The sequence below is a fragment of the Pygoscelis adeliae genome, unplaced genomic scaffold (assembly GCF_000699105.1).
Source record: "Pygoscelis adeliae isolate BGI_AS28 unplaced genomic scaffold, ASM69910v1 Scaffold196, whole genome shotgun sequence".
NCBI classification, from domain to species: domain Eukaryota; kingdom Metazoa; phylum Chordata; class Aves; order Sphenisciformes; family Spheniscidae; genus Pygoscelis; species Pygoscelis adeliae.
Genome location: NW_008824936.1, coordinates 1,302,890 through 1,328,962, shown reverse-complemented (window position 1 = coordinate 1,328,962; position 26,073 = coordinate 1,302,890). Strand labels below are relative to the sequence as shown.

Genomic DNA, 26,073 nt, shown 5'->3' with positions numbered 1-26,073 from the left:
CAACTGAGTACTGCAAAGCAATCACTCACCACCTCCCACCAGCAGACTGATGCCCAACCATTCTCTGAGCAATGGCTACCTTGGAAAGTCTCTCCCCCCAGGTTTTATTGCTGAGCATGATGTTATACGGCGCAGAATATAATTTTGGTCAGTTCAGGTCAGCTGTCTTGGATGTGTCCCTTCCCAGCCTCCTGTGCACTCCCAGCCTACTTGCTGAGTGGGACAGAGGAGGGCTTGACTCTGTCAAGCACTGTTCAGCAAAACATTAGTGTTTTATCAAAACAGTTTCAGTCACAAATCTAAAACACAGCAGCATACAGGCAGCTATAATGAGAATTAACTCCATCCCAGCCAGACCCAGTACAACTGGACATAAGGAAAACCCTTTTCACTGTTAGGACAGTGGTAAATTGCAACAGGTTGCTCAGAGAGGTTGTGCAGTCTCCGTTCTTGGAGGTTTTCAAGACCTGACTGGATAAAGCTGTGAGCAACCTGATCTGATCTCAGAGCTAACCCAGCTTTGAAGCAGGAGGTTGGACTAGAGACCTCCTGAGGTTCCTTCAGTTGAGAATTTTTCTGATTCTGTGTAAGTTTTGTTTGAAAGAGCTTGCAGATGTTTGAGAAGAACATAGTGGGAAGAAGAAATTATGTAAACGTCTCTTCTTTCCTGAATGTATGGTTTGGGCGGGGGGAGGCAGAGAGGGAGGGTTGTGGGTTCTTTAAGGTTTTGAGAATTCATTCACAATCTTTTAGATTGGTAACTTTGACATGGTTGAAGCATCTTGCATCAAATTTAGTCTTAAAATTAATTTCTTGTGTGTTAAAGCCCTCTATGTTTTATTTGGACTAAAATACAATTTGTGGATGATTTGAAAACCATCTTGAAAACTGCAGTTCATAAAAGGAACTCTAAACAACTTGTTTGTATGTAAGTCTTAACAGCATAGCTATTATATGTACATACTGCAATACTTTGTCTGAATTAATGTGACATTGCAAAAGAACAGGCCAACAATAGAGCAAACTTCTGTCTGTTTCACATCTTGCTAAGTTATGAGCCCCTGTAGGTGCGACCTCAAGCATGTAAGCTGCCAAAAGTAATCACTGCTTGCTTCCCTAATCCGTGTTTCATACACCACTGCTGCCCAATTAAATTGACTGTGCTGTTTCTGCCTGAAACGTCACTGTTCTTGCCATGCTTAAGAATGAAACATTTTAAAATTAAATTTCTCTATTCTAATAAATGCTTTCTGTCACGTAATCTGTAGATGTCTTGTAGTGAGTAATCATATAAAAAATAAAACGACACTTTGGCTGCAGTAATTTGCTTTCAGTCATCAGATATGCAGATGTCTGGGTAATGGAACTTGAACTTTATAAATACTGTATGTATAGTACAGTGAAAGTGACAGGAATTTCATAAATGGTATTGCAGGAGAGAATATGTAAACAGTGACCTCTTTCATGTGTTTGTAAGGGACTTTTGTAACCTGCAGTTGAACATCAGTAATGATGCTTATAGAAGTTTCCCCAAAGACAAATTAGATTTTACCACACTATTACAAACAAAAGCTCAGTTAAAATTGGAGTGTACTATTTGAATATTCCATGTATCAGAATTATGAAAATCACAGTAGAGTCACAAAGGGAAAAACATGACATTAAGCAAAATTTTAACTAGCACACAAACTAGCACAAAAGGAGTGGAATTTTATTTATGATTTAGCTGCAATGGCCAGGAGAGAACTGCCATTGCTGATTAGAACAGGCTTGTTTGTCCACTGTCCCTTTTGCTTCTGAAAGGTTTGTTCTGCTGACTTTTCCATATAATTTTTACTGTCTCATTCTGACAAAATGATGCTTTCTGAATAACCTGGCAGTCATTGCAGATGCAATTGCAGTAGGAAATTCTATACAAAATGTGTCAGCTCTGTAAGCAAGCTTCCACTGCCACCTTAAACTTTCTAAGTGGCAACATTTTGGCTGATTTAAATTCCTGAAAGGAGTTAAGGATGAATAACTTTGTTCTTTTCCATATCTGTTAAGTCAGCCTGTGCATGGGTCCTTACACTTCCTAGGTGGTGTCAGTGGGGGTTTGCTCCTCCCCACCTCTACTCTTCCCTCCCCAAACACCACATGTGAAACTGAGCAGGGTTTGGTCTAAATTTACCAAGAAGACAGTGATGGATACTCTTGGTGGATTGATGTTAGGACTGAAGTTGTAGCAGTCATTAATAAATGCCTGACTTGAATTTCCAAATAGATTAAAATCTGATTCTAATGCTTTTATCTTTCCTTAAAGTCCCTGGAAAATCCTAGCACAAGTTGAGAGGTATCTTTTTGGTAAGAAAGCTACGGGTAGCTTTCTGCTCTTAGCATTTGTTTGTGAAAGTAATATCTTGGTCTTTAGGTACTATCAGGGCCACTATTCTAGCACATTTGTACGTTGCTATGAAAGATGGATCCCTTCCTCTTTTGGCTTATTATCCCTTTCTCCCACTGCAAAAGCAGTGCATCCTTTATGGCTATGCTAAAATTTACATACAGCATAAATTACTTTCACTTGTTAAGATCAAAACAAAGCTGTGGGTAGCCATTGAACATGAGGGAATGTGCTGGTCAAAGCTGGAAGCCATAAAAATTTTACTGTAGCAAGACTGCCATTTCATTTCCATTTCATTACATACTAAGCAGCCAGGCAGTATGGATACTGGTGCTTCCATCAGGATAATCCCATTTCTTGTTTTGTCTAGATGCCAATTTATGCTTAAAACCTTGGTTGTGTCTTAACCAAGAAGCAATTCCAGAAGAGTTCATGTGACCAGACCTCCTGACCTATAATGCCAAAAAAGGTCTGAAAGGCAAACAACCAATTTACATTAACTGAAAAGGAAATATTGTGGTATCAAAATCTTAATACTGTCATATTTCATACTTTGTCTACTCTCTTTCCTCGTATGTGGTTTTTTCCATTAAAGAAGTAAATCAGTCCTGCATATTTTCCATTATAGCAGCTTCCTTTCTGTGGTTTGAATAAGTGGTCTTCAGGAGCACGTCTCTGGTATCAAGAATGCAGTCCTTTTGAGACACTGAGAAAACTGCAGTGCATTGATAGGATAGCTCTATCCCAAGCCTATTGAATAGTTCTTTTTCTTTCTCCAGAGCTGCCTGAAATGCCTGTTCACCTAAGGGAACCACCAGGCTGACTGCCACCTAGCACTCAGACCCCATCTTAATATTTGTTGTCTGTGCTTTGGAGCGTCACCTTTGCAGGAGAACCCCAAATACAGTTACCAAGCCACTTCATTGCTCATAATTCACTGAGATGTCACTACAGATTCCTTTGTAGTTTCTTGAAAGTTAGGCTGCTCTGACTGCCTAAAAGGAAAGCCACTGATACACAGAGGGCAGCCTAAAAATCCTACAAAATCAGAGTATAGTTGTGGATTGCCAAGGAACGTGTCAGCTGGGAGATAGGGTGCATGCCCACAGTGACAAGACTATTTTGCAACCACTGTTTGGAAAAGCTGCCCAAAAGCAGCTTCTGTGAAAAAAGTAACACATGATCCCTGGTGACCACACAGTTACCCCCTGCCTGAATTTTCAATTGCCTTCAACCTCCCCTCCCATTTCTGCTTGCCCCATTCCTAGCCCCTGGAAGGGTGAAACAGCTGCTCAAGATGCCCCTGCACCTGTCAAAGGAGAGGATGCACAAGTATCCTACTCTGTTCATTGTTATGGTGTTTTGTTTTTCTTTGTTTCTGTTTTTTGAGAATGAACAAGTATACTCAGGATATACTTTTCATACAGAAGTTTATTTTGCCCAATATATAAAACATTCTGGGGTTTTCCACAATATTTTAATACTCAAATAAACAAAACTAAAACAAACCAAAGAAAAATGGGAATTAATTTTGTTTTTTTTTTCTTTTTTTTGTCTTCTCACCATAGTATGTTTTGTAGAACTTTGGTAATGATTTTGTACCAAATTTATCTTCTTAAATACTTTAACTAATTTGAAGTATTTAACTAAAGTATTTAACTAATGCTTTAAGTATTTCATGCTGAAGAAATTACTATTCTTACTGCTTAGTAGGAGTCAGCTAGAATTTGTTATATCCTTAAGCAAATATGTGCATTGGTTTAAATATTTTTAGGAATTGTCATATTTGTGGAATTAACAGGAGTAGGAGTAATGTTGTGTAACGGGTAATCAAATGTACAGCTAATGCACAGTGAGTTGTGTAATTAGGTTGCATGGATTTGGCTTCCAATTTAGCCATTCATATTTTGTCCAATAACACTGAAGTTGCACTAGCAGAGGAAAAGTTGGATTTTTTTTTACTCTTGTAAGATCTGATTCTGTGTGTTCTTAAAAATCTAAAAAGTTCTTAGTTGAACTTCACTAGAGGAAATAGTTATATAGGTAAAGAGTCTTTTCACAATAAAACCTTATAAAAGCTTCACCTTTCAAGAATGATGAACTGGAAGGAAAATTCTGTTATTCAAACTATAATCTTAGGACCTGTTTTTTCCAGATTCCCAAGAGAATTGATCTTATTTCTACTTTTTCTCTTGGATTTCTGACCTAGGATTGACTTTGTGCTCCTCTGAAAATAGCACCAGATTACAGATCTCTGCATCTATCTATGCTATCAAAGGAAAATGTTTTTGTGATTCCAAAAGTACCTGCTACCTAATACAATGGACAAACACCATCCAAATACAGCCAGCCTTCTGAATCTGTAACAACTAGTTTATATTTGCTCTTACTCATCCTCGTCATTTAGATGGTATAACACAAAGAACTAATGAGAGCCAGACTTCGTAGATTACTGTTGCTTCAGTCTAGCACCTTCCCTTATATTGATAAAAATATCTATACTTAAAAGTTTCTGTTTTCCTAAATTCTCTCTAGGCATTGTGGTTTGTTGGTTTGAATCTAAGTTTGGGTTTTGTTGCTGTAGTTCTAATCTAAATTTTACAATTACTGTTATTTTTATATTAGCTTTCATAGTTTCCAGATAAAATTGGATTATTAAGGCTATTACAGGATTTATAACAAAATTGCCTCAAATCCTCTAGAATTTTCGGCTTCATATGCCTCTAACCACACAGAAAATTAATAGTGAAATGCACACCCTAGTGCCTATTTCAAACAGACTGAAACCTTTAAAAAAAAAAAATCAGAGTAAAATAAGCAATCTAATATATACGAGTGTATTTTAAATACTGCCAAAAAAGAAAAATGCAATTAAGATTTATAAATACTGAACCTGGTTTTCAATCAGAGTAATTACTATTCAGTGTAAGAATATGGAAACATGTAAGGATACTTGAAAATACAAGGTAGTTTAGAAAATAATAGAGGGAATATATTTTTTAAAAAGCATTCTTACAGTCTGAAACACATGTAAAAACATTTTTGTCTTTTTTCAGAATTGCCTCTTCTGTTGATTCTGCACAGGGACAACCTCTAGAATTTTCGGCTTCATATGCCTCTAACCACACAGAAAATTAATAGTGAAATGCACACCCTAGTGCCTATTTCAAACAGACTGAAACCTTTAAAAAAAAAAATCAGAGTAAAATAAGCAATCTAATATATACGAGTGTATTTTAAATACTGCCAAAAAAGAAAAATGCAATTAAGATTTATAAATACTGAACCTGGTTTTCAATCAGAGTAATTACTATTCAGTGTAAGAATATGGAAACATGTAAGGATACTTGAAAATACAAGGTAGTTTAGAAAATAATAGAGGGAATATATTTTTTAAAAAGCATTCTTACAGTCTGAAACACATGTAAAAACATTTTTGTCTTTTTTCAGAATTGCCTCTTCTGTTGATTCTGCACAGGGACAATGCTGGTATTTTAATCAGTTGATGAAACTTAGTATTAAACATCGATATGCACATGAGTACGGTGAACTAAACATTACTGACAGAGATGGACCAGAAGCACTGCAAAATCATTTAAAGCAAACATCCACTGGCTGCCTACAGGAAAATAACCTCTTTATCATGGGTGCGACAGAAAATAAACAGGTCTTGTTGGATCCTTCCGAAAGATGGATTACTACTGGCCATATTCAGGCCACATTCATTAACTCCTCCGTACCTGTGCACCAAAAGGAAAATAAAGAAGATCAGAGAGTGAAGCAGAAAAGCACTGAATCTTGTATTAATTACAGTGGGGAGAGCAAAGGCAAGAATAACACGTCAGCCCAATTCACGTTGCAACAGTCAGTGATAGTAGCAAATAGTATGGGAAGAGATCGTCAGCATTTTGAGAATGATACAGAAAGGTAAGATAGATGTCAGATTGCTTTCAAGTAGATTATATGGATAGGCAATAGGAATGAGGATTTCAGAGGCACAGAACTTGTAGTAAGAAAACAATATTTTTAACCTTATTAGACAATAAAGAGTTATTTTAAGGTGATGCACGCTAGACTTCCATATTAACAACAATCCTTTGTGGTATCCTGTCAGTTGATATATTAGAATATAGATATGTATGTACTTAAAATAATTTAAAAATACTGTATAGTAAGAGAATTTGAAAACTTTCTCTTGGTCTCCTACCTTTTCCTTCTTTTTTTTCAATAAATTTATGACACCGATTCAATGACACATACAGTGTTAGGGATGAAAATGCTGGATGGTTTGCAGGAATTTTGGGGCAGTTTAAACCACAAACTAGTGTAAGGCTTTTTTGCTATACTATTCATTAGACATTCAAGATTCATCTCTGTAGAGTTTACAGTCAGTATCATTTAGAAGGCAAGAGGGAAAAGTTGCTTAAATCTACCATCCTACTCCCTTGACCTTAGGCCAGTCTCCTGCTGTTGTGATGACTGAAGAGCTAACAGCCTGCCCTGCCCTTGGTACTCCTCCAACATGCCTCAACCTGCTTCTTAAAAGTAGAGGCAGGGGTGAGGGGCCAGCTCAACTTGTTCTGTGCCCCCAAATATTCTCCCGCATGAAACAGACGGTTTATTACCTCTTTGGAATGCATTTGCTGCTGGTTTGTATGGTTCTGGATGTACAGTCAGGGAAAACAGAAGCTGAAATTTTTGCCCTAAAGGTACAAAAATTCAGTTATAATTTCATAAGAATTCAGTTTCAGAAATACATGTCTTGAGAACACTATGAAGAACAAGCATGGAAGGTGTGCTTCTTCATGCTGTTTAGACCTATGGTAAATGGGCAGTAGTGCTTAGTAGGTACTTAACACACTAATAATTTGTCATAAAATTTATTATTCAGGAAGACCATAGAATTCATCATTGCCTCTCAGGAAGTTGAAAGTAAGAGTACAGTAGTCTATTATGGAAGATGAATGCTTCAGAAAAATCTTTTTGAAACATTTGGAGTTTTTAGTTAATGTTTTAAATGCATTCTGTAAGTGTGTTGTTGGACAGTTCTCTTCAATGCAGAATAAAAACCATTAGAGGGGTGTTTCTTGTTTGTTTTTTAACTCAGCTACTGCTTTTTAAAGATGCAAAGCTTATAAATAAACCATGTTTTGGGGTTGATAAACTTAATAAACACATTTTAGGAAAAAAAAAAATCTCTGGCTTAACCTCTGAAGTGTGCTTTTTTGCTGAAAAGTACTCTATTTAAATAGACGCACTGCACAAGGAAAGAAAATATGTAAAGATTGGGGGAAATGTAGATATCTTTTCTTAAACCCACTCTCCAATTGAAATGAGAATTTTTTGGAGAAAAGGATTCCAAGATAGTAAAGTCATAATGCAGAGCTGCCATTAAACTTTTTCTCCATCAGTATAAATTAATTGAACATATAGTTAGAAAGCTCTATCACTGAAGAAATCTAAATAGTCTGTAGTCAGTGTGTGTTAAACAATGAGGAAATTAGAAAATGTACCCATATAACCAGTGGTCAGTAGTGTTAAATTGAAGAGTAGAAGTAGGCAAAAGATTAAATTGCACTTTCTCAGTTTTTCCTGTCTGCTCCATTGGAGATATTTGTCTCATGCAGTTTTCAGCATTTAGCTCTCTTTAGTGGGTTTTTTTTTTATATGGACAATGGAGATAATTGGAGCCCTCCGATAATTTATTCAGTCACTGTTAAACCACTTCTGCTCCTAATCCTTCCTTTGAGGAGACTCTTCCTCTGCAGTGAATATACAGGGAACAGAGCCCAGCAGAGATTAGTCCTCTTAGATAATTGGATTTCCAAAGTTATATGATGTGAATATCCTCTAGTGTTTCTGAACATATATGTCACATCTGGATTGTAATTTCTTTACAGTTTAATGGCAGAGCCTTCCATTTGTCTCAATGCATAGTGCTATGTTTTATGGTTATAGTCTGACAGCTATGATAATCCAGTTGCACTGGTGAGGCTGTCATTCATAAAGGTATTTATTTCTCTACGAGGCTACATATGGCAGCATCAGTGATCCAGTCCCTTTGGCGGCAGTACCATGCCAGGAGGAAAACTGACTGCACCAAAACAGAGAATCATCAGTTTATAGAAGCTTTGAGACAGAAGCATGAAGCTGCCACACTAATCCAGGTTGGTTTATGGTATTCTCTTTACTTATTTTGCAAATTTAATAAGAAAAAAATCTTGCTAGTTTTGTGTTCTCTCTATTTTTGTTTATGATTTTATTAATAGTTTCATAATTAAACATTTTTTTTGTTTTATTTAATCGGCATAACCTTGATGTTTCTAAAAGAGAGCCGTCTTTACAAAAAGTTTATAGAAGCATAAAAATACTTTCCCTTTTTTCACCAAGTATTTCCCTGAAATAGTTTTGCTTGATTTAATTCTAATCTTATGTTTAAGAGATATTGTGCCCATGTTCTTACTGGGGTATGTCTATGCTGTTAAACTGGCAGACACTGCGTAACTGGTACATCATGTCTGATATCTATACAACTAATTACTCTTTCCACCTCTTCTATCCTACCTATCCATCTCTTTCCTTCTCTCCCCATCTCCCAAAAACAGGATTGCCTTATCCATACTGCCATTGGGAACAGACTGTGGCCTAGGCTGTCCTATGGTAGATACTGAGCTAACAGTTAAACAGAATGGATTACAGTGTGCAAGAATTGGAAGTCCATGCCTTGGCTCTGTTTAGTTTGCTAACCAGATACAGTATTTACCTGTCAAGTTGCCAGGATTCATGGCTTTTTCTACTTTTTTAAGCAAATGGACTCTGTATTGATTTCAGATTTCAAGTTAACTTAAAAACATTCGATATTTTAAATTTTCTATAAAAATGTAAACAGTGCCAAAGTGATTTAGGAGCCTAAGTTCCATTTTCAGACTGAAAATCCAACTAATTCGTTAGTATCTAGTCAACAAATGGGCAGTAGCAAAATGTTTAGTAAATGTGCATACTAAGAAACAGGACAAGTGCAGAATCATATTACAGCAGTCAGTTATCTGGGAAGTTGAGCTAAAATTTGTTTCTGGACTATAGTGTGTAGCTAATATATTAACAGTTGATCTCCATAAACTTATTTAATCCAGTTTTGAACTTACTTATATATTTGGCCTTTACTAAAAGTGATGAGTTTCACAAATGTATATAGTGATTAAAATGTGCTTCTTTTCATTTGTTTCAGACCTGATAATTTCCAAAGTTAGTATGAAAATAAAGAGTCTTTCACTGTTTATCTTCTGTGCATTTTGCAGATTTTTAGGTCTCTCATATTCATCCTTATAATTACTCTTTTGTAAATAAAAGTTTAGTCCATTTAGTTTCTTTTCACGTTACTCTGAACTTCTTTTTATCTTTTTGTCCCTCTCTTAACCTTTACCTCATTCTATTTCAACCTTTTTTAAAGAAGTGACTAGAACTGAATTCCATAGGCAGATATATCAGGAATTTGTACAGTAAGACAGTTTTCACCTTGTTTCTTAAAAACTGCTAACATATAATTTTTCTTTTTGATCATGACTGAGCACTAACCTGGTGCTTTCATAGATTTGTGTTAACAGCTGCCTTACAGTTTATCCTTCTGCATATACCATTAGGATTGCTTTTCTCCTTTGCATTTGTAAAAACTAATTGTATTTGTTGAATGGAATATATTTGTCATTTGATCACTCAGTAATATCAGGATATTTTACCTGGATGGTTATGAAGATCTGTAGGAAAATAGCAACACTGAAATTATAAGAAAGCAGTTCTAATACATTTAATCATTTTTATAATAATCAGGAATTGTGTGGGTAAAAACAGTAACATTTTCAATAATTTGTGCAGTTAGACAATCATTTCCTAAAAATTAATAAGCTAAACGTTAAGCCAGAATATGAGATTTACCCTTCCTATTTTAGTGCCTTCATTGCAAAGCCGTTAAATGTGGACAACACTACATCTTTCAGGACAGTGGAAATTTTTTGCATGGTGTTTTAAATGCTTAGGGCATCTTGAACTCTAATGATGTCAAATGCTGATTTGGGGGAAAATTGCTGTCCTGAATTTAGTTTTCTTAAATCCATGTATGTAATTTTGATCTCTGAAGTGTTTTCCTGGATCTGATTCTACAGCTTGGCCTGTGTTCCTAACACCCTTCCTCTTTTTCTAGCACTTAATTCCTAATGTGCTCCTTTTTCTTAGATATGATTATGCCTACTGGTAATATTTTTTTTTAATAAAGATCTTAGACAGTTAAGAAAGAGTAACTGACCTAGGTCAATTGCATGAGATGTCTCCAAGAATTGCTACTTGTAAACTATAAGACATTTAGTACAAGTGTATTTTTATTCTCAGTAATTTGAAAGTTGACACTCAGCTTTTTCTTATGTAGCCTTTCCTTTCAGTTTATAATAGTCCCTGAAGGAATTGTCAAATAATTAATTAGTTGACCCAGGTTTGTAGTTGAGGGAGTTTCAGGATTCCTTTCTGCTTACTTGTGGAGAGCCTCTTGAGTACTCTAAGCTTTAGACATATGCTGGCATTTAATTTGTCTTGTAGTTTTAAATGTCACATAAAGTTCAAAAAACAGATCATTGAGCTATTAAACCAAGGCCCAAGATGTTTTATCTTCCTAATGGGATAACATAGAGAATCTGGATTTGGGTTTGATCTATGGCTTTGTATAACATGCTTTAAATTTTTTGTTTAGGCATTTTGGAAGGGTTTTCTTTTGCGAAAGAAACTGGCCAGTGCTCTTGCAGCTGTTAAAAGTGATGAAGTGGAGGATGACTATGAAGAAATAAATGTGGATGATTTCACATTTTCTGAAGTAAGCACAGTCATTAGCATAAAAACTTCCTGTAAAAAATGAATATTATTCTTCTTAAGCAATCATGTAGGTGTTGGAAATAAAAGAAATTGCAAGGACTACCAGGGCTAGAATTAACATGTTGGATGTCCAGAAATAAAGAAGCATTTGGTGTATATATAGCTCATTTAAATGTATTTGTCATGGATTAATTGCTTCCTGCTCTTTGAGATGCTCTGGTAGTTACTGTGCTATTAATGTCACACCCACTGTAGAACCCCATATATTTCTACAGTTAAAGGACAATCAAATGAGAATGAGGAAACAGCTACTTTTGTTCTAAAATGTTTAGCTTTTTAGTATTTTAGTAACAGATTATAATGTCAACAGTATTTGAGTGTGTATTTTGTTCATTTTCATGATAGAATGAGAACAATAATATAGTTGAAAATACAGAAAATATAGCTGAGATTCAGTGTTGCAGTATTCCAGTAAAAAGAACACACACCCAAAACCAGAGGTGAGGCAGGCTTATTAGCTCTTCTTTTGTCTTATAGGTAAAGTGCTAAAAAGATCACGAGTCTGAATACAGTAGTAAATTATGAAGAGAAGTATAGTTAAATGAGAAAAAAAAACACACTTAGAAGGTCTGTGATGCACAAAATCCAGAAATTATTACTAGTAATTTTTACAAGTCATATAGAGTTAATAACGTCCTTTCAGTTTCAAAGGATTGAAATTGGCTCAGAAGTTTCCATTCCAAGAAATAAAAGCAGGCTCCAAAGGAATTTGAGGAATAACATCACATTCAGAACTGAATTTAGCAATAATTAAGTAAAAAATAAAAATATCTACAGGATCAATATTGTCATTCAGTAAGCAGGGAAAAGAATGTTCAATCTAATTTTATCTTTTATAGCCTCAAAAACCACAGTCTACATGGGAAGTTCTAGACTCAGTATGCATAGTAAGGCAGCTGTTGATGACTTCCCTATATATTTGTCTGGAGCACTGCTTTCTCTAATTGTTCACATTTGTTGGTTTCTTTTTTTTTTTTTCCATGGTTTCAGGTAAAGCAAAGAAAACTGATAGTGATGTGGCCATTTGAGACCTAAGAGGATATGACTGAGGTTTTTTTTCATGAACCTTTGTCTCTGAATGTGCTTATTCAGCTGCTGCATCTTTGCAAGAGCCATTTGTCAATATTCCACTGTAATTTTGCAAAGGAGATTGATGCAATAGCCCTGCTACTGGCAGGATTAGATCCTATTTATGATTGCATGTTTGTATGGCACATAGAGAGTTATGAAACCAAATATGTTGTTAGTTGGAGCAATGCAGTTTACAGTTGATCAGTCTTAGGTCATCTGAGTATCAGCCTTCTTTTGCCACCCCCCTCCCCTTAGAAAATAGCTGGGCTTTATATGGAATTATTACCAATGACTTGATGACTTGCAGTAATTTTATTTTTTTCTTCTCCCTTTCAGCAGCTACTTTAAGATACATTTTCAGAATTACTGTCTTATTGTAAGAGCATGCAAAATGTTTGAGGCAGGAGTCCCAGGAATCATTTGGTAGACAGGAAATGTGTGTGTGTAAACATAGAGATCTGGCTTAAATTTTGGGAATTTTTTTCATTTTAATTTGAAATACATATACAAAAAGAACAGTCTCATTAGTTGATGTTCTCTGATCCCTGGCTTCTTTCTAAAATAATAAAAAGCAGAAAGTTGAAGGATTTATTTCTTCACACAGGAAGGAAGTATCTGTTCATATATTAAAGAAAGAAAATATCCTGTTTTGAATTATTCAGCCAGTAGGCCAGAGTCTTATATACTGTAATTCAGTTAAGCCGTTCTTGTTTCACTCTGTTCGGTCCAAATAATTTTTTTAATTTTTTTTTTTTTTAATTGCTAAACTGAAAACTACATGGGCAGTTTTGTTCCATCTGTCTGTCAGCAAAGCAATCACATTTGGACAGGTGCTCCTGAGGCCAGGGAGAAAAGGAAGGAGTGGGGAAGGCAGGAAAAAAAGGCCAGCTCATTTCAGAGAGGCTTGCACTGTATCACCCTCTGGTGTTGCCACGCATTTCTTCCTTTTTTTTCCAAATTGTTACTGAGTCTATTAGGAAAGAAGTAAAACACGATTTTAGGGAGCAATTCTCAAAGTGTTTAGGTTCAGATCATGACAGGAGAACCATGAGTTGACATTTTAATTGGCACAGCAGGCTCAAAGGCTGAACTGGGGACTGAAAAGTTACTCAGGCCCTTTGCTTCTTGTGATGAAAAGTATAAGAACGTCTGTTTTCTACAGAGCGATAAATTTACAATGTATATGCCCATGAAGGATATACTTCCTTCAGTGAGTGAGCATTTCAGTGTTCAAGATTGATGGCTGTAACTAGAATTATACCCTGCAATATTTGTCATTTTTTTTCCTTTTTTTTTTCTTTTTTTCAAGCACATATCTTCTCTGTGCTGAAGAGTTTGATTGTGAGAAATTTGTGGCTTAACTATAATGGGGCTGCTGGAACTGGAGTGTGACATAGTGATACATGATACAGCCATATCACGTTATTAAGTGTATGGGATACCAAGGAATACTTACTGCAAACTTATATTAGTATTCTGCTAAAATTTCAATGATTCTTGCCTTACGCTCTGTTCTGCCTAGCCCAGACTAGCCATCCTTAGTACTAGGTTCCTGGTTCCATGTGTCTTTAGCTGTTCCATTCTCTGCAGTTGGGCGATACCAAATCACATGGACTTTCTACTTCTGCAGGAACAAGCAGCAGAAGCTTGGAATAGTCTATACTTCCTATTCCTTCCTTTCTGGCCTCAGTGTTTTATAGCAAAGTGCTGAAGCAGAGCCAAATAATGACACATGATATCAGTGGCTATCTGTTGGGCCTCAAACAAGTGTGTAGGGAGGAGTACATTTTGCTGGACTAAGAGATCCCATATGCTAGGGTGTGAAGGAAAAGAAAATTATCTGGACACCATTTTGTACTGCAGATTTCACTGTTGGATAGGGTGAGTGAAATGAGAGAGAAGGCAGAAAAACTTTTCCTTATTGCAAACCAGTACAAATATACTAAATCTTCTCCAAAAGTTTTTTGAATGGTCCACTCTTTTGTGGTGTAGTCATTGTTTGTTTTTTTAATATCAGTTTTATGTAATTTCAGTCATAATGATTTTATTCAGTATTATCTAGCATTCTACAAAATCACTAGTGTGCAAGCACCTATTTAAACCATTTGCAAATATCACAATGCAGTAAGTCATTAGGCACCAGTCTTCATTAAATTATTGTTTAATATCTTCATTATAAACTCAGTGTACCCAGTGCTCTGTGGAAGGTGAGGCTGCAAAACAGCATGGGGAAAACTCTAGTCTTTGCCAAAGATCTTCTGTTTACTTCATTTATGCACATTGAGCAGTGGTATATTTTTAGTACAAGATTGGCACCGTATCCTGTGAAAAATAGATTGCATGTGATTGAGCTGGAGGAAGGGCCCTTATCTTGCTCACAATAGCATGAATAGTAATCATTTCACCTGAACAATTACTGGTATCTTCTTGTATTCATATCAGCTCCCGTACATTGCCAAAGACATTCAGAGGCAATTGATGGCAGTAGTGTTTTGTGTCTGTTGTATTGTGCAATGTCAAACAGGCTATCCCAGATGAGATGAAAGATCTGGCCAACAGATGTCTCAGAAAGTATGAGCCTGGTATTTAGTGATATTTTCATGTCTTTCATGTGGACTTTGGAGAATTCCAGCCTATATGCTCCAGAAGGCTGATCTTAAGGCAACCTTTCATCAGCAGTCCATCCATGTAGCAAATGATCTACAAGGCAGGCTCACTTTACCTCTGGTGGACAAAATCTGACAACACATTTGCTTGACACAGCTCTTACTTTCTGTACCATGTAACCATCAGCATTGTTGTTTTCTTGATGAGAATATGATGTGAGACAAATGCAAAATGGCTGAACTTGCCAGAAAGCTGAACCAATTGAATATGATCAGTTTTAAGACAATTATTTACTCAGAACGGTGGCCATTGAATAAATTATTGTTTTCCTACACTGAGTCAGCATATGGACATATCTCTTATTCTCATCAAGATAAGTACCAATATCGATGGTTACATGACACAGAAAGTAAGTATTGTATTTTTCAAAACTTCATTTTTTCGAATTTAGTTTAAATCAGGGCTATCTAGTTGTACTTTTTCAAAAAGTAACTTTGTAAGTTGCAACCAAGCTAAAAAGAAATCCATCACTGCTTCCTTCATCAAAGGGAATAAATCTGTTGCCCTGAGGCAAAGTGTTGTTTTCCTTCTGAGCTTGATTATGTAGAATTTTAAAATCCCAGTCTTTTTGACAGCTTTTGAAATTATTGACCAGGAGTTTCCTTCACTTTTTTTTACATATCCACACTCAGACACATAGCCGTTCCTATTTTTTTGCTTGCCTTCCATGGCAGCTAGGTAGCAGTTTTTTGTTTTTTGTTTTTTTTTTTTTTTTGTGGGGGAGAGAATAAAAACTCCCTCATATGTGCTAACTCTTGAAAAGTATATTAGAATATATAGAAAAGCAATTAGAATAACAATTTCTTTACATCTCTCGTCTTTAGTATTCTTATCACATGTCCAAACTAGCCAAATACAATGTGTTTTGTTTTCTTTTCAGATAATCCTTCATGGTGTGGTTTGTCTCAGGCTGTGAGCTTGTGATTGTGGGCTTGTGACAGTGATTGCTGTTTTCTGCCTAGTGCCAGGAAATAAGTGTAGCCTATCGATTAGAAGGTGCCCATAACATTTCTTGTATCCTGACACTCTTAAACAGGTCTAGCTCTTGTAATCGCTTATAAATGTCAGATCAGAATCCAGCCTTTCTGTATTGTATACTGCAAAGAATATGATCCTTTTTTCATCAAATTTCTTATAAAGTAACAGTGTTGTAGAAAAGCGAAAAAGTGTATGATGGAAATTTCATTAGATCCATCCTCTTCTTTCAAAAGGGAGGGGAAAAACTCTTTCCTAAGTAACATATTGGAAGATCAATCTTTTCAATAAGTGTGTATCAACAATCTCTTGATATGATCCTGCTTCTTCAGCTGCTATGTTAATGAATCACATGCCATTCTCAGTCTGTGGCATCCTCAGATATGTAAAGCCTCTTTTCTATCTCTTTCAGCAATGACACTTATCTAAAATGCTGAAATCTTGTTTTCTAGTTATCTGATAGATATCCTGGCCTTGGAAGTAGGTTGTTTCAGTCAATATCTGATAAAATAAACACAAACACAGCTATTAGGAGTTGTGGCCATCGCTAACACCCCGGCTTCATAGCTCATGCATAATGTGCTCTGATTGCTTTCTGGCCTTCCACCATGAGATCTCAGTTTGTAATGCCACTTGAAATGCTTTTAATTTTTAAACAGAAACTATCTTCATGGCTTGTCTATATCTAATTCTTGGTTAAATAGCCAGATTCAAACAAATACTTTCCAAAGGAAAGCCCACTAATGATGCATGACACTAAAGATATCATTTGGAACCTGTATTTAGCCAAATGGTATAGTATTTTTCTAAATTATATTTAGCTTGTATGACATATCAAAGTAGAGTGATGTCATTAATTATACTTGCTAGTCATATTTCTCTAAAGACGAAGTCAAGTGTCATAATTGAATAAACAGGCCAAGCAATGGAAAAATGTATAAAAGTGAAAAAAATCTTAGTTCTGTGGAGTTTTAGACTCATTACTGTAGCCTCAAAGGACTAAAAAATCATTCTAAGCCAAATGCATCATTGGCTGGTAAATGGAAGTATTAACAGAGCCATCAGTTCTTCTCAGTGAGTACGTTTGCATCTGGAGTATCTTGAAAGCTGAGCTAAGGATCCCAAAACATTGAATATAACTCCCCTAAGTTCTTTGATTTTTGTGTAATGTTAAAACTGAACATTTTAGTGTAGGTATAGATTGTGTTTAAAAGTTCTAGTTAAATGTCTGATATTTCGCATGTCCACATACATTGATTTCCATTGAAAAAGATCTTTTAGTAATGCCTATTTACAAATTTCAGGAGCTCTCCTGACTGACTTGTCTGTGCTCTGTGAGAAGAGGCCATTGTTGCAGCCAATATTGTAATTGAGTTAAATAGCAGTACTTTTGGAGGAACCAAAGAAGAAAGTGAGATGTCAGCTTCCTTTCTCTTCCACACTTAAATCCATACATGTCTCATTGCCTGGAGCTTGAAGTCCTTTTAGTTTAGAACATAGCAGATGTTATCCAACCACAGCACAACTTAACTCACCTGAACATATACAAGTCCCAGGGAATAGATGGGATGCATCCAAAGGGGTTGAACAAGCTGCCTGATGTCATTTTGAGGTCACTCTCTATCATCTTTGAAAGGTCCTGACAACTTGGGGAGGTTATTGGTGAATGGAAAAGACATCACACCCATCTTCAGGAAAGGCAAGAAGGAAGAAATATCCAGGGAACTAGAGGCAAATCAACCTTATCTCAGTTCCTGGGAAGGCTGTGGATCAAATGCTCTCAGAAGCCATTTCTATACCCATGAAAGAAGGTGATTGGGAGCAGCTAGCATGGGTTTACCAAGGGCTGATCAACTTTATTGCTTTCTATCACAAGGTGACTGGCACTATGAATGGTGCCAGTCACTTATACTGTCCTCTATGTAGGACATCTCACTTTCTTCTTTGGTTCCTCCAAAAGTACTGCTATTTAACTCAATTACAATATTGGCTGCAACAATGGCCTCTTCTCACAGAGCACAGACAAGTCAGTCAGGAGAGCTCCTGAAATTTGTAAATAGGCATTACTAAAAGATCTTTTTCAATGGAAATCAATGTATGTGGACATGCGAAATATCAGACATTTAACTAGAATTTTTAAACACAATCTATACCTACTATGACCACTATGGAGGACAGTGCATATTGCATGCTTTATTTTAGCAAGGCCATTGACAGTCTCCCACCATCTTATTCTCAAAACTTGTTGAGGTATGGGCTGGACAAGTAGACCATAAGGTAAGTGGCAAATTGACTGGACTGCCAGGCTCAAATAGTTGTGTTCTGTGGTGCAAAATCCAACTTGTGGACTTGCAGACTCCAGTAATTAATGGAGCCCATCATGGATGGTAGGGGGGACCAAAATAGTTAATATTTTAATTAACAACCTGTATGATGGAACAGAGTGCAATCTCAGCAAGTGTGCAGATGATATCAAATTGGGGGCAGCGGTTGGTATGCTGGAGGACCAGAGTGTTCTTTAGAGCAGCCTGCACAGGCTAGATAAATAGGCTGACCAGACCCTCATGATGTTCAACAAGAGCAAGTGCAAAGTCCGATATATGGGCTAGAGTCACCCCGTGCAACACTGTTGGGTAGGGGCTGACTGTCTAGGAAGCAGCACCACAGAAAAGGATCTAGGGTCCTAATGGACTTTCTTCGCCATGCAATTCTTGAGTTTCTAATAGTGGAAACAGAGAAGGGGGAGAAAAACCCCCATACCCTATAATGCAATCTTAATTTAGCTAAAAACTATTTAACTTTATGTTTAGTTTGTCCTTGAATGGAGTGGGCTAAGGAATCCTAAATGCTAAATACTGTTAAAACCATCTTCTGGTTCTCAGTCTAGTCATTTTGTTTGCATGGAAAATACTGTAAAATTTTATTTTGATACAGGAATAGCAGTAGCTATTGATCATTTCACAAATCTGAGTCTACAGCAGGAAAACATCCCAAAGAATGAACTCCTGAAGCTCTTGAATTTCCCAGAGAGTAGCAGTGCAGGTCCCAAAAGATTTAAGGTGTTGAGACTACAGTTATGAATCAACAAATTTCAACCTGCAGATTCATTTGTGCATAATTTATTTCAAATAGAAGCTAGGGACATATAAGGAGGACAGTATAAGTGAAGTTGAGAGATGATTAAGACATATCTTCTTTAGAATTAAGCATTTTTAGTGTAATTAGAGATTTGTTATCATCAGTTTCAAAAAATATATGCTTACAACTTAGTCCTTCTTTGCTCTTTATCTTCCAAATACTTTTTTGTTCTTATTTCTGAAATAGGGACTTTTAAACAAAAAGGAAAAGTTGTCTTGAAATTGAATCAGATTTCTCATGTGACATGAACTTTGAAATATATTAAAGGTTAGATGACTATAAACTTGTGAGTAGTCTATTTTTTATTACCCTGTGTTTCTGCCTAACTTCCCTTCCTTTGACAAAACTGCAAGCTGAAGTACAGCTTTCTTTTCTATTGTGTTTTTAGTGTTCATTCCCCAAACTTGATAGAATATTTTGGGTGATCTTCATTTGAAATTGTGTATTCTCTGAATGTACAGTATGTAAGAGGTGGGGATGAGGGGTCCCTTGGCTGTTTTGTTTGTTGGTTTTTTTAATTCATTGCCCCTTGAAAGTTTTGTTTGTTTGTTTTCACAGAGGTAGAAGGACTTGGAAAAAGGCTTATAGGGACATACCAGCTAAAGTTTGTGTAGTGTGGCAGAGTCAGAGAGGAGAAGACTTGAAGATTGTTGTCATTTTAATGGGGAAAGACTGCATCTGGGGTCTTAGAGCCATTTGAGGGGTGGCCTGAAGGTGCCAGGAACCTGATGTTTATTGAGGTGCGTGGGGGTATAGATCTCAAAAGATTTTTGAAGCATACATTTCTGATGCTTACTTGAACCATGTCTAACCTCTGAAGCTGAGGTTACCATTTACCCATCTGTATTTTTTATTCCTGTATTCACAAAAAGATGTAGGACCCAGAGCTTCCTTTGAACACTGTCAGGCTTAAGACAGAAATGCATTTCTAGAAAAGTTTGGGTCATGTAGGTCATGAATGACTGACACGAACTACAATAAGATTCAGACTTTTGGAAAGTTAATTATGTATGTATACATTCAACCTTTTTGGTGAATGAAAACTTTTAGGGTCCCTGAAATTTTCATTATTCATTTACTTTTGTATATTCTGAAATAAATTATTTGCATGGTTTTAGTCATATGTATTTAGAGAAATCACATAGGTACTTACATTAAATATAAATACATATATATATGTATTAGAATTTGAGAGAGCAGTTAGTTTTCTGAGCTTATTAAACAGTTTGGAAAAAGGACGTTTGAAGAAAGCATTCTCCAACAAAATTTTCTTGAATGTTTTTCTTAACAGAATGTTGTGATTTTTCCAGTAATTGTCAATATATCCTCCTTATAAATGGACAACTACACAACTATGCTTGCCCTCTAGTTTTCCTACAAGAATGTGCTCTAATAATTAACCAGCTTTCGTAAGTCTTTAAAAGCTCATGGGGTCAATTAATCGTTCTGATGTTTCTCTGGAATCCATATGATACTTGCTACTTTTTTTGGCTTGAAACATTGTTTGGTTTTAGCAATCGTAAGAATGCAGCCGTGCCCAGCTTTCCTTCCTAATTCTCTTGTTTTATATAAAGACAGGGTTGAAAAAGAAGCATTGCCAAAGGTTAAAATAACCTTTATTAGGGTGCTAACCTATTTATCTTCACCACATAAAATATGTGAAAAAGCATGAAAGACAAATCCAGAGAAAAAGGCTATTTTTCCTACTGCCTGCAGTTCAGAGATCCATTTTCTAGAAAACTTTTCTCCACTATACTAATTAAAAAGAAGTCTGTATACATTTTTTTTATAAAATTGGTCAAATTGACACATTTACATATAGTTTTAAAATGACAGAACTTAGACTGAATTTTTGTGGTATTGGAAATGGAATAATAATGCAACTAATCATAGAATCATAGAATCATTAAGGTTGGAAGAGAGTAGTAGAACTGAATAGACAATTCAGTTAAGGATGTTCATATTTGATATTGTTTCAGCTTTGGGATTGTTTTAGAAAGTCTGGCTCTGAATTGATACTCAACTTCCTAACATTGAACTAAGCTTTACGCAAGAACCTGAGTTTCTCAGAAAAGCTAGCCCATAGAGTAATCTGATTCATACAAAGACTGGATGAAAGAAAAGGCTAAATACACAAAAATATTCAGATCTTTAATTTCAAAAGACGTTTTCAATCACAGTCTATGAACGATATATAAATGAGCATATAAAAGTGATCTAGTCCTTCTGTATCAGCTGTAAGAGCTAAAAATTTGTGATTTCTTAAGAAGTTTGTCAAAACTTACTTATGCTTTTAGAAAAGAAATTTCTAGCAAAGAATACTTAGGCCTTGGCAGAAATGAAGTTTAGTTCAAAAAGAAATGAAAGATGTTGTCCTGGAATAGCATGATATTTGAATGGAATACACCACAGAGTGAAATATGTTTGCCAGGAATCAAGAGAGAAAGTTACAGTTTTCAGCCGGATGAAAGACAGTACAGTATGGCTGGCTGTGGTATGCCCTTTTCTATTGTCAGTATCCACAGGGTTAACCTTCAGCATATGATCCTTCTCCCTGACCACTCCCTCTCCCAGTCTCTGAGCAATTATTTAACCTACAAGATGTTTAACACTATGAAAAGTAGTTCTTCATGTGGCATGTATTGCGCAAAACCAGAAATTTTGTCAGCTTATTTGAAATAGTCATAGAATGCTGTTGAACGTTCTGCCTTGGATTAAAGTACTGTCTTTCACTTCTCTTTTTGTTTTAACTTTTTGTTTTATTTTCTTGGAGTGAACTAGACTTTAAGTGCACTATTCAAATATACTCCTGAAAAACTAGGAAAGTAGAAATCAAGGACTTCACCACCCTGAAGAACTTTGTTTAAGCTTGTATTCTATAGAGAAAACTAGTGGAAAGATTCATTCTGATTTATTTATTTATTTACTCTTATTACATATTATTCTTATTAGAAACTAATTTGAATGTGGAGAAGGCAGATGCTTTTTAAAATCTGGTTGAAAAAGGGCCATTCTGAGCGAGAACGACACTAGTGGCCTGCCTCACTGAGGGGAGCGGAAGTCCAAAAAAACCGGTTAGACAAAACCAGGCAGGTGAACTGGAGGGTGAATCTTTTTTTAAAAGCAAGGAGTTCCACACACTATTTCTGTGAAATTGTAATGTGGAAATATTTTTTTTTTAATGAAAGATGCTTTTTTTTTTCCCCCCTCCCATGTCTCCTATTCTGTTGTACAGCTCAGGGGCCAGTCATGACTCTGAGTTCAGAGTGAGTTTTGGATATGAATTTTCTTCTGCTTGTTTGTAGTCTGTTGTGCAATTTTCCTATTTTTATCTTAAAATACCATATAAATAAAAGCACTACATAAATATCAATAAAACAATTTTTTTGGACTGTCCTGCAAACAGTGAGTGAGTCACTGAGGAAATGAAAGAAGAAAGGAAAGAGTTAGTTCTCCCTAATTTTCAAAAATAGTTTCGCGGTTTTGTCGGATGGTGAGTCATCTTGTGATTCTGAGGTCCACCATGTTTGGAAACCTGGAATAACTTCAGCTCCCATGGCAGCCAACATGTTGGCCTTTTGGAGTTAAACTATACCACTTCAGCAGTTACATGCTCTGAACTGTGTAAATGATTTGCATTCTTTCTGGATCAACATAGAGATGACCTTGCAGGCACACTGACTAGATGGTTATATTTGTCATAAGAAGTTAGATTACTGTTTTAAGTGGAGGAATCTTTTCCTAGATGTTAGCAGAAAGTCCTTAAACCACCAATTTCCAAGGTCTGAAAGAATATACCAAGCGAAGGATTGTCCTCGACATGTCCAGCTTCTTTCATTCTTTCCATAAGCATCTGCTACTGAACTCTTCTGGAAGCAGAGTACTGATGTAGATAGATATTTGATCTGACCCAGAACAGAGTTGTTACATATCAAATGCTGGCCTTTCTTTTCAGCCTGTATTGTTAATGCCTTCTTGCATCCTCTACTTCTAACCATAGTAGAGTTTTGGGAATTTGTTTGGTTTTTATTATACTCTTGTGATCCTCCTTGATCTAAGAGAGATGAAAGGCAATATGTGATAGCATTATTCACAGTTTGGACAGTTACTTGTAGAAGTGCTTTAAAGCTGAGTGTAGGTTTGACACTGTGTCCTGTGAGCTATTTTTTGTTCCTGGTTTCAATAAGACTCAGAATAGCCCAAATTACATGTATGGTCATTATAAAAGATAGTGTAGCTCCGGAATGTAATCTAGACCATATAAAAGATGCCTAGAATTAGATTGTATAAATAGCGTTTGCACAAAAACTCTGCTTTTCAGTAGCTCATTCAGTCCCTGTTAAAGTCAGTAGAACAATTCTCACTGACTTTGGTGGTTGTAGGATTGGATTCTGTTTCCGAAGCCACAGAAGTTTAATGTTTGTTAGTAAATAGTCATTACATTTTGCAAAGGAAGGAATAGAATAAATATTTGAAAAATGAAGGAATAACAAAATGAAAAAGGTTATATATAGTACACCATTAAATCCTCCAGAGTTCATTGATGAGCTACAAAATCAAAGGGGAGAAAAAAAACCTGTAGTATTAGACTCTCAAAGGGTAAAAAATACACTGTGAATCAGGATAAAAAGTTCTTGATCCTAATGGATAAATGGAAATAGCTAATACTATGGAAGTTTTATTATTAAAATTCAGAAAAAAAAACAACCAAAACCAAATATATTCACACCTTCTTCTTGTTGAAGAATAATATCAGGGTAATTGTATTGTGTTTAATAGTGAATTTGGTGGTCTGTATTCTTTCTAGTCTTGGAAGTATCTTGTTTGTGTCCTGAGCAGGAGCTAAATGAAAGCTAACATAAAGTCTAGGGGGAAAAAAAAAAAAAAAGAAACCCTTGAAAAATTTGCCAAGTATTAAAAATGTGTTTCAAATAGTAAGTTAAAGTGAATTTATTTCTGTGAAGTTTTAACAAAAAGTTAGAAAGGTCTATGTTTGTTTTGTGTACTTGTGAAAATTGAAACTTTTTTAAAGTAATCAATACAGTCTTTGATTTGAAACAAACACTGGAAATAAAGTATGGAGGATACAGAAGCGTAAAAGGTATCTTCGGGTGAACTAATGTGTGTTAAATCAACTGTATGTGATTTACACATATGTGTAAAGCTATGTTATATACCTCAGTATTTGTGAAATCAATTCCTTAATTTGGCTTTAGAAATAAACATAAATATAGTATGCCTATAACTGTTTTTGTAGACTATACAATCAAACATTATTATTTAATTTGTTTTGTACTTCATCTCAGATTGCTTTTTATTTGCTCTTAGTGGACAATGTCGGTAGAAATGGATCTATTTTTTAGCCTTAGGTATTGGTAAATCTGTCATAAACTTTGCATTAGTTATAATTTAGGACTGTGCTTATGGGAAAGATATGGACAGAAGTTTCTTGAACTTAGTGCTGTCAAAATCTCTAGGGATAAACACAGTAGAAGAGCATATATTTGAAAACCAATTATGTGCTTATTTTTTCTTGGGCAAAGCAAACAACAGTGTGGTATATTTTTACAGTATGCTACACATTCATAGGAGTGCCAAATGTGCTTAATGATAAATCAGTTGTCTTCTTCTGTCTTGCATATTTATACCTTTGAATCATGCTTTTATATTTTCATTGGTATTTCTTTTCAACACTTAGAACACTGAGACATTTCCTAGGCTATGAAAGAAATAAAAACACTGTGCAGAATATTAAATTAATAAATGGCAAACACTGGGCTAAGAAAATATTTGTGAGAAAACTTTCAACCTAAATATTAAAAGCAAAGAACTTTAATTGGGTTATGGTACAACTATAAAGTAAAAAGATTCAATCAGTGTACTGCTTAAGTGATTCTTGTTCCAAAAAATTGACTACAGCTTTGGAGTGTTAGTTTTCATGTTTCATGATTTTATTGATTTCTGTCGCAAACAATTTCATCAGAGAGGTAAAAATTCAAATAGCTAGGATGCAAGCTTGCCCTGAAATCTGACAGTAGAGCTTGGATTGTATTCACTGTTAAAGACAGACATGTAACTACCCAGGTAATTAATGGACACATCACTGTACACACCAATTAACTTGATTGACATTTAAATTGTACAAGAAGTGGAAATCTACCTCTCTCCCAGCTGTATTGATTCTTTTGCTAATAGAGGAATCATAGATTCATAGAATCATAGAATAGTTTGGGTTGGAAGGGACCTCTAAAGGTCATCTAGTCCAACCCGCCTCCCATGGGCAGGGACATCTTCAACTAGATCAGGTTGCTCAGAGCCCCCTCCAGCCTGACCTTGAATGTTTCCAGCGATGGGGCATCCACCATCTCTCTGGGCAACCTGTGCCAGTGTTTCACCACCCTCAGTGTAAAAAATTTCTTCTTTATATCTAGTCTAAACCTACCCCCCTTTAGTTTAAAGCCATTCCCCCTTGTCCTGTCCCAACAGGCCCTGCTAAAAAGGTTGCTGCCATCTTTTTTATAAGCCCCCTTTAAGTACTGATGGGCTGCAATAAGGTCTCCCCAAAGCCTTCTCTTCTCTAGGCTGAACAACCCCAACTCTCTCAGCCTTTCCTCATAGGAGAGGTGTTCCACCCCCTTGATCATTTTTGTGGCCCTATTCTGGATCCACTCCAACAGGTCCATGTCTCTCCTGTGCTGAGGGCTCCAGAGCTGGATGCAGTACTCCAGGTGGGGTCTCACCAGATCAGAGTAGAGGGGCAGAACCACCTCCCTCGACCTGCTGGCCATGCTTCTTTTCATGCAGCCCTGGATACGATTGGCCTTCTGGGCTGCGAGTGCACATTGCTGGCTCATGTCCAGCTTTTCATCCACCAGTACCCCCAAGTCCTTCTCGGCAGGGCTGCTCTCAATCCCTTCATCCCC

The 26,073-nt window shown here is 36.1% G+C and overlaps 1 protein-coding gene across 1 annotated transcript in view; it reads left to right on the top strand.

Annotated features, from left to right (window-relative positions):
• The window catches only part of LRRIQ1 (leucine-rich repeats and IQ motif containing 1), a 116,623-nt gene that overhangs the window by 31,468 nt on the left and 59,082 nt on the right, over positions 1 to 26,073 (top strand). The window contains exons 15-17 of the mRNA XM_009325353.1: positions 5,834 to 6,310; positions 8,412 to 8,550; positions 11,121 to 11,240. Coding sequence (XP_009323628.1) covers positions 5,834 to 6,310; positions 8,412 to 8,550; positions 11,121 to 11,240 — 736 coding nt within the window. The remainder of the gene's footprint in view (positions 1 to 5,833; positions 6,311 to 8,411; positions 8,551 to 11,120; positions 11,241 to 26,073) is intronic.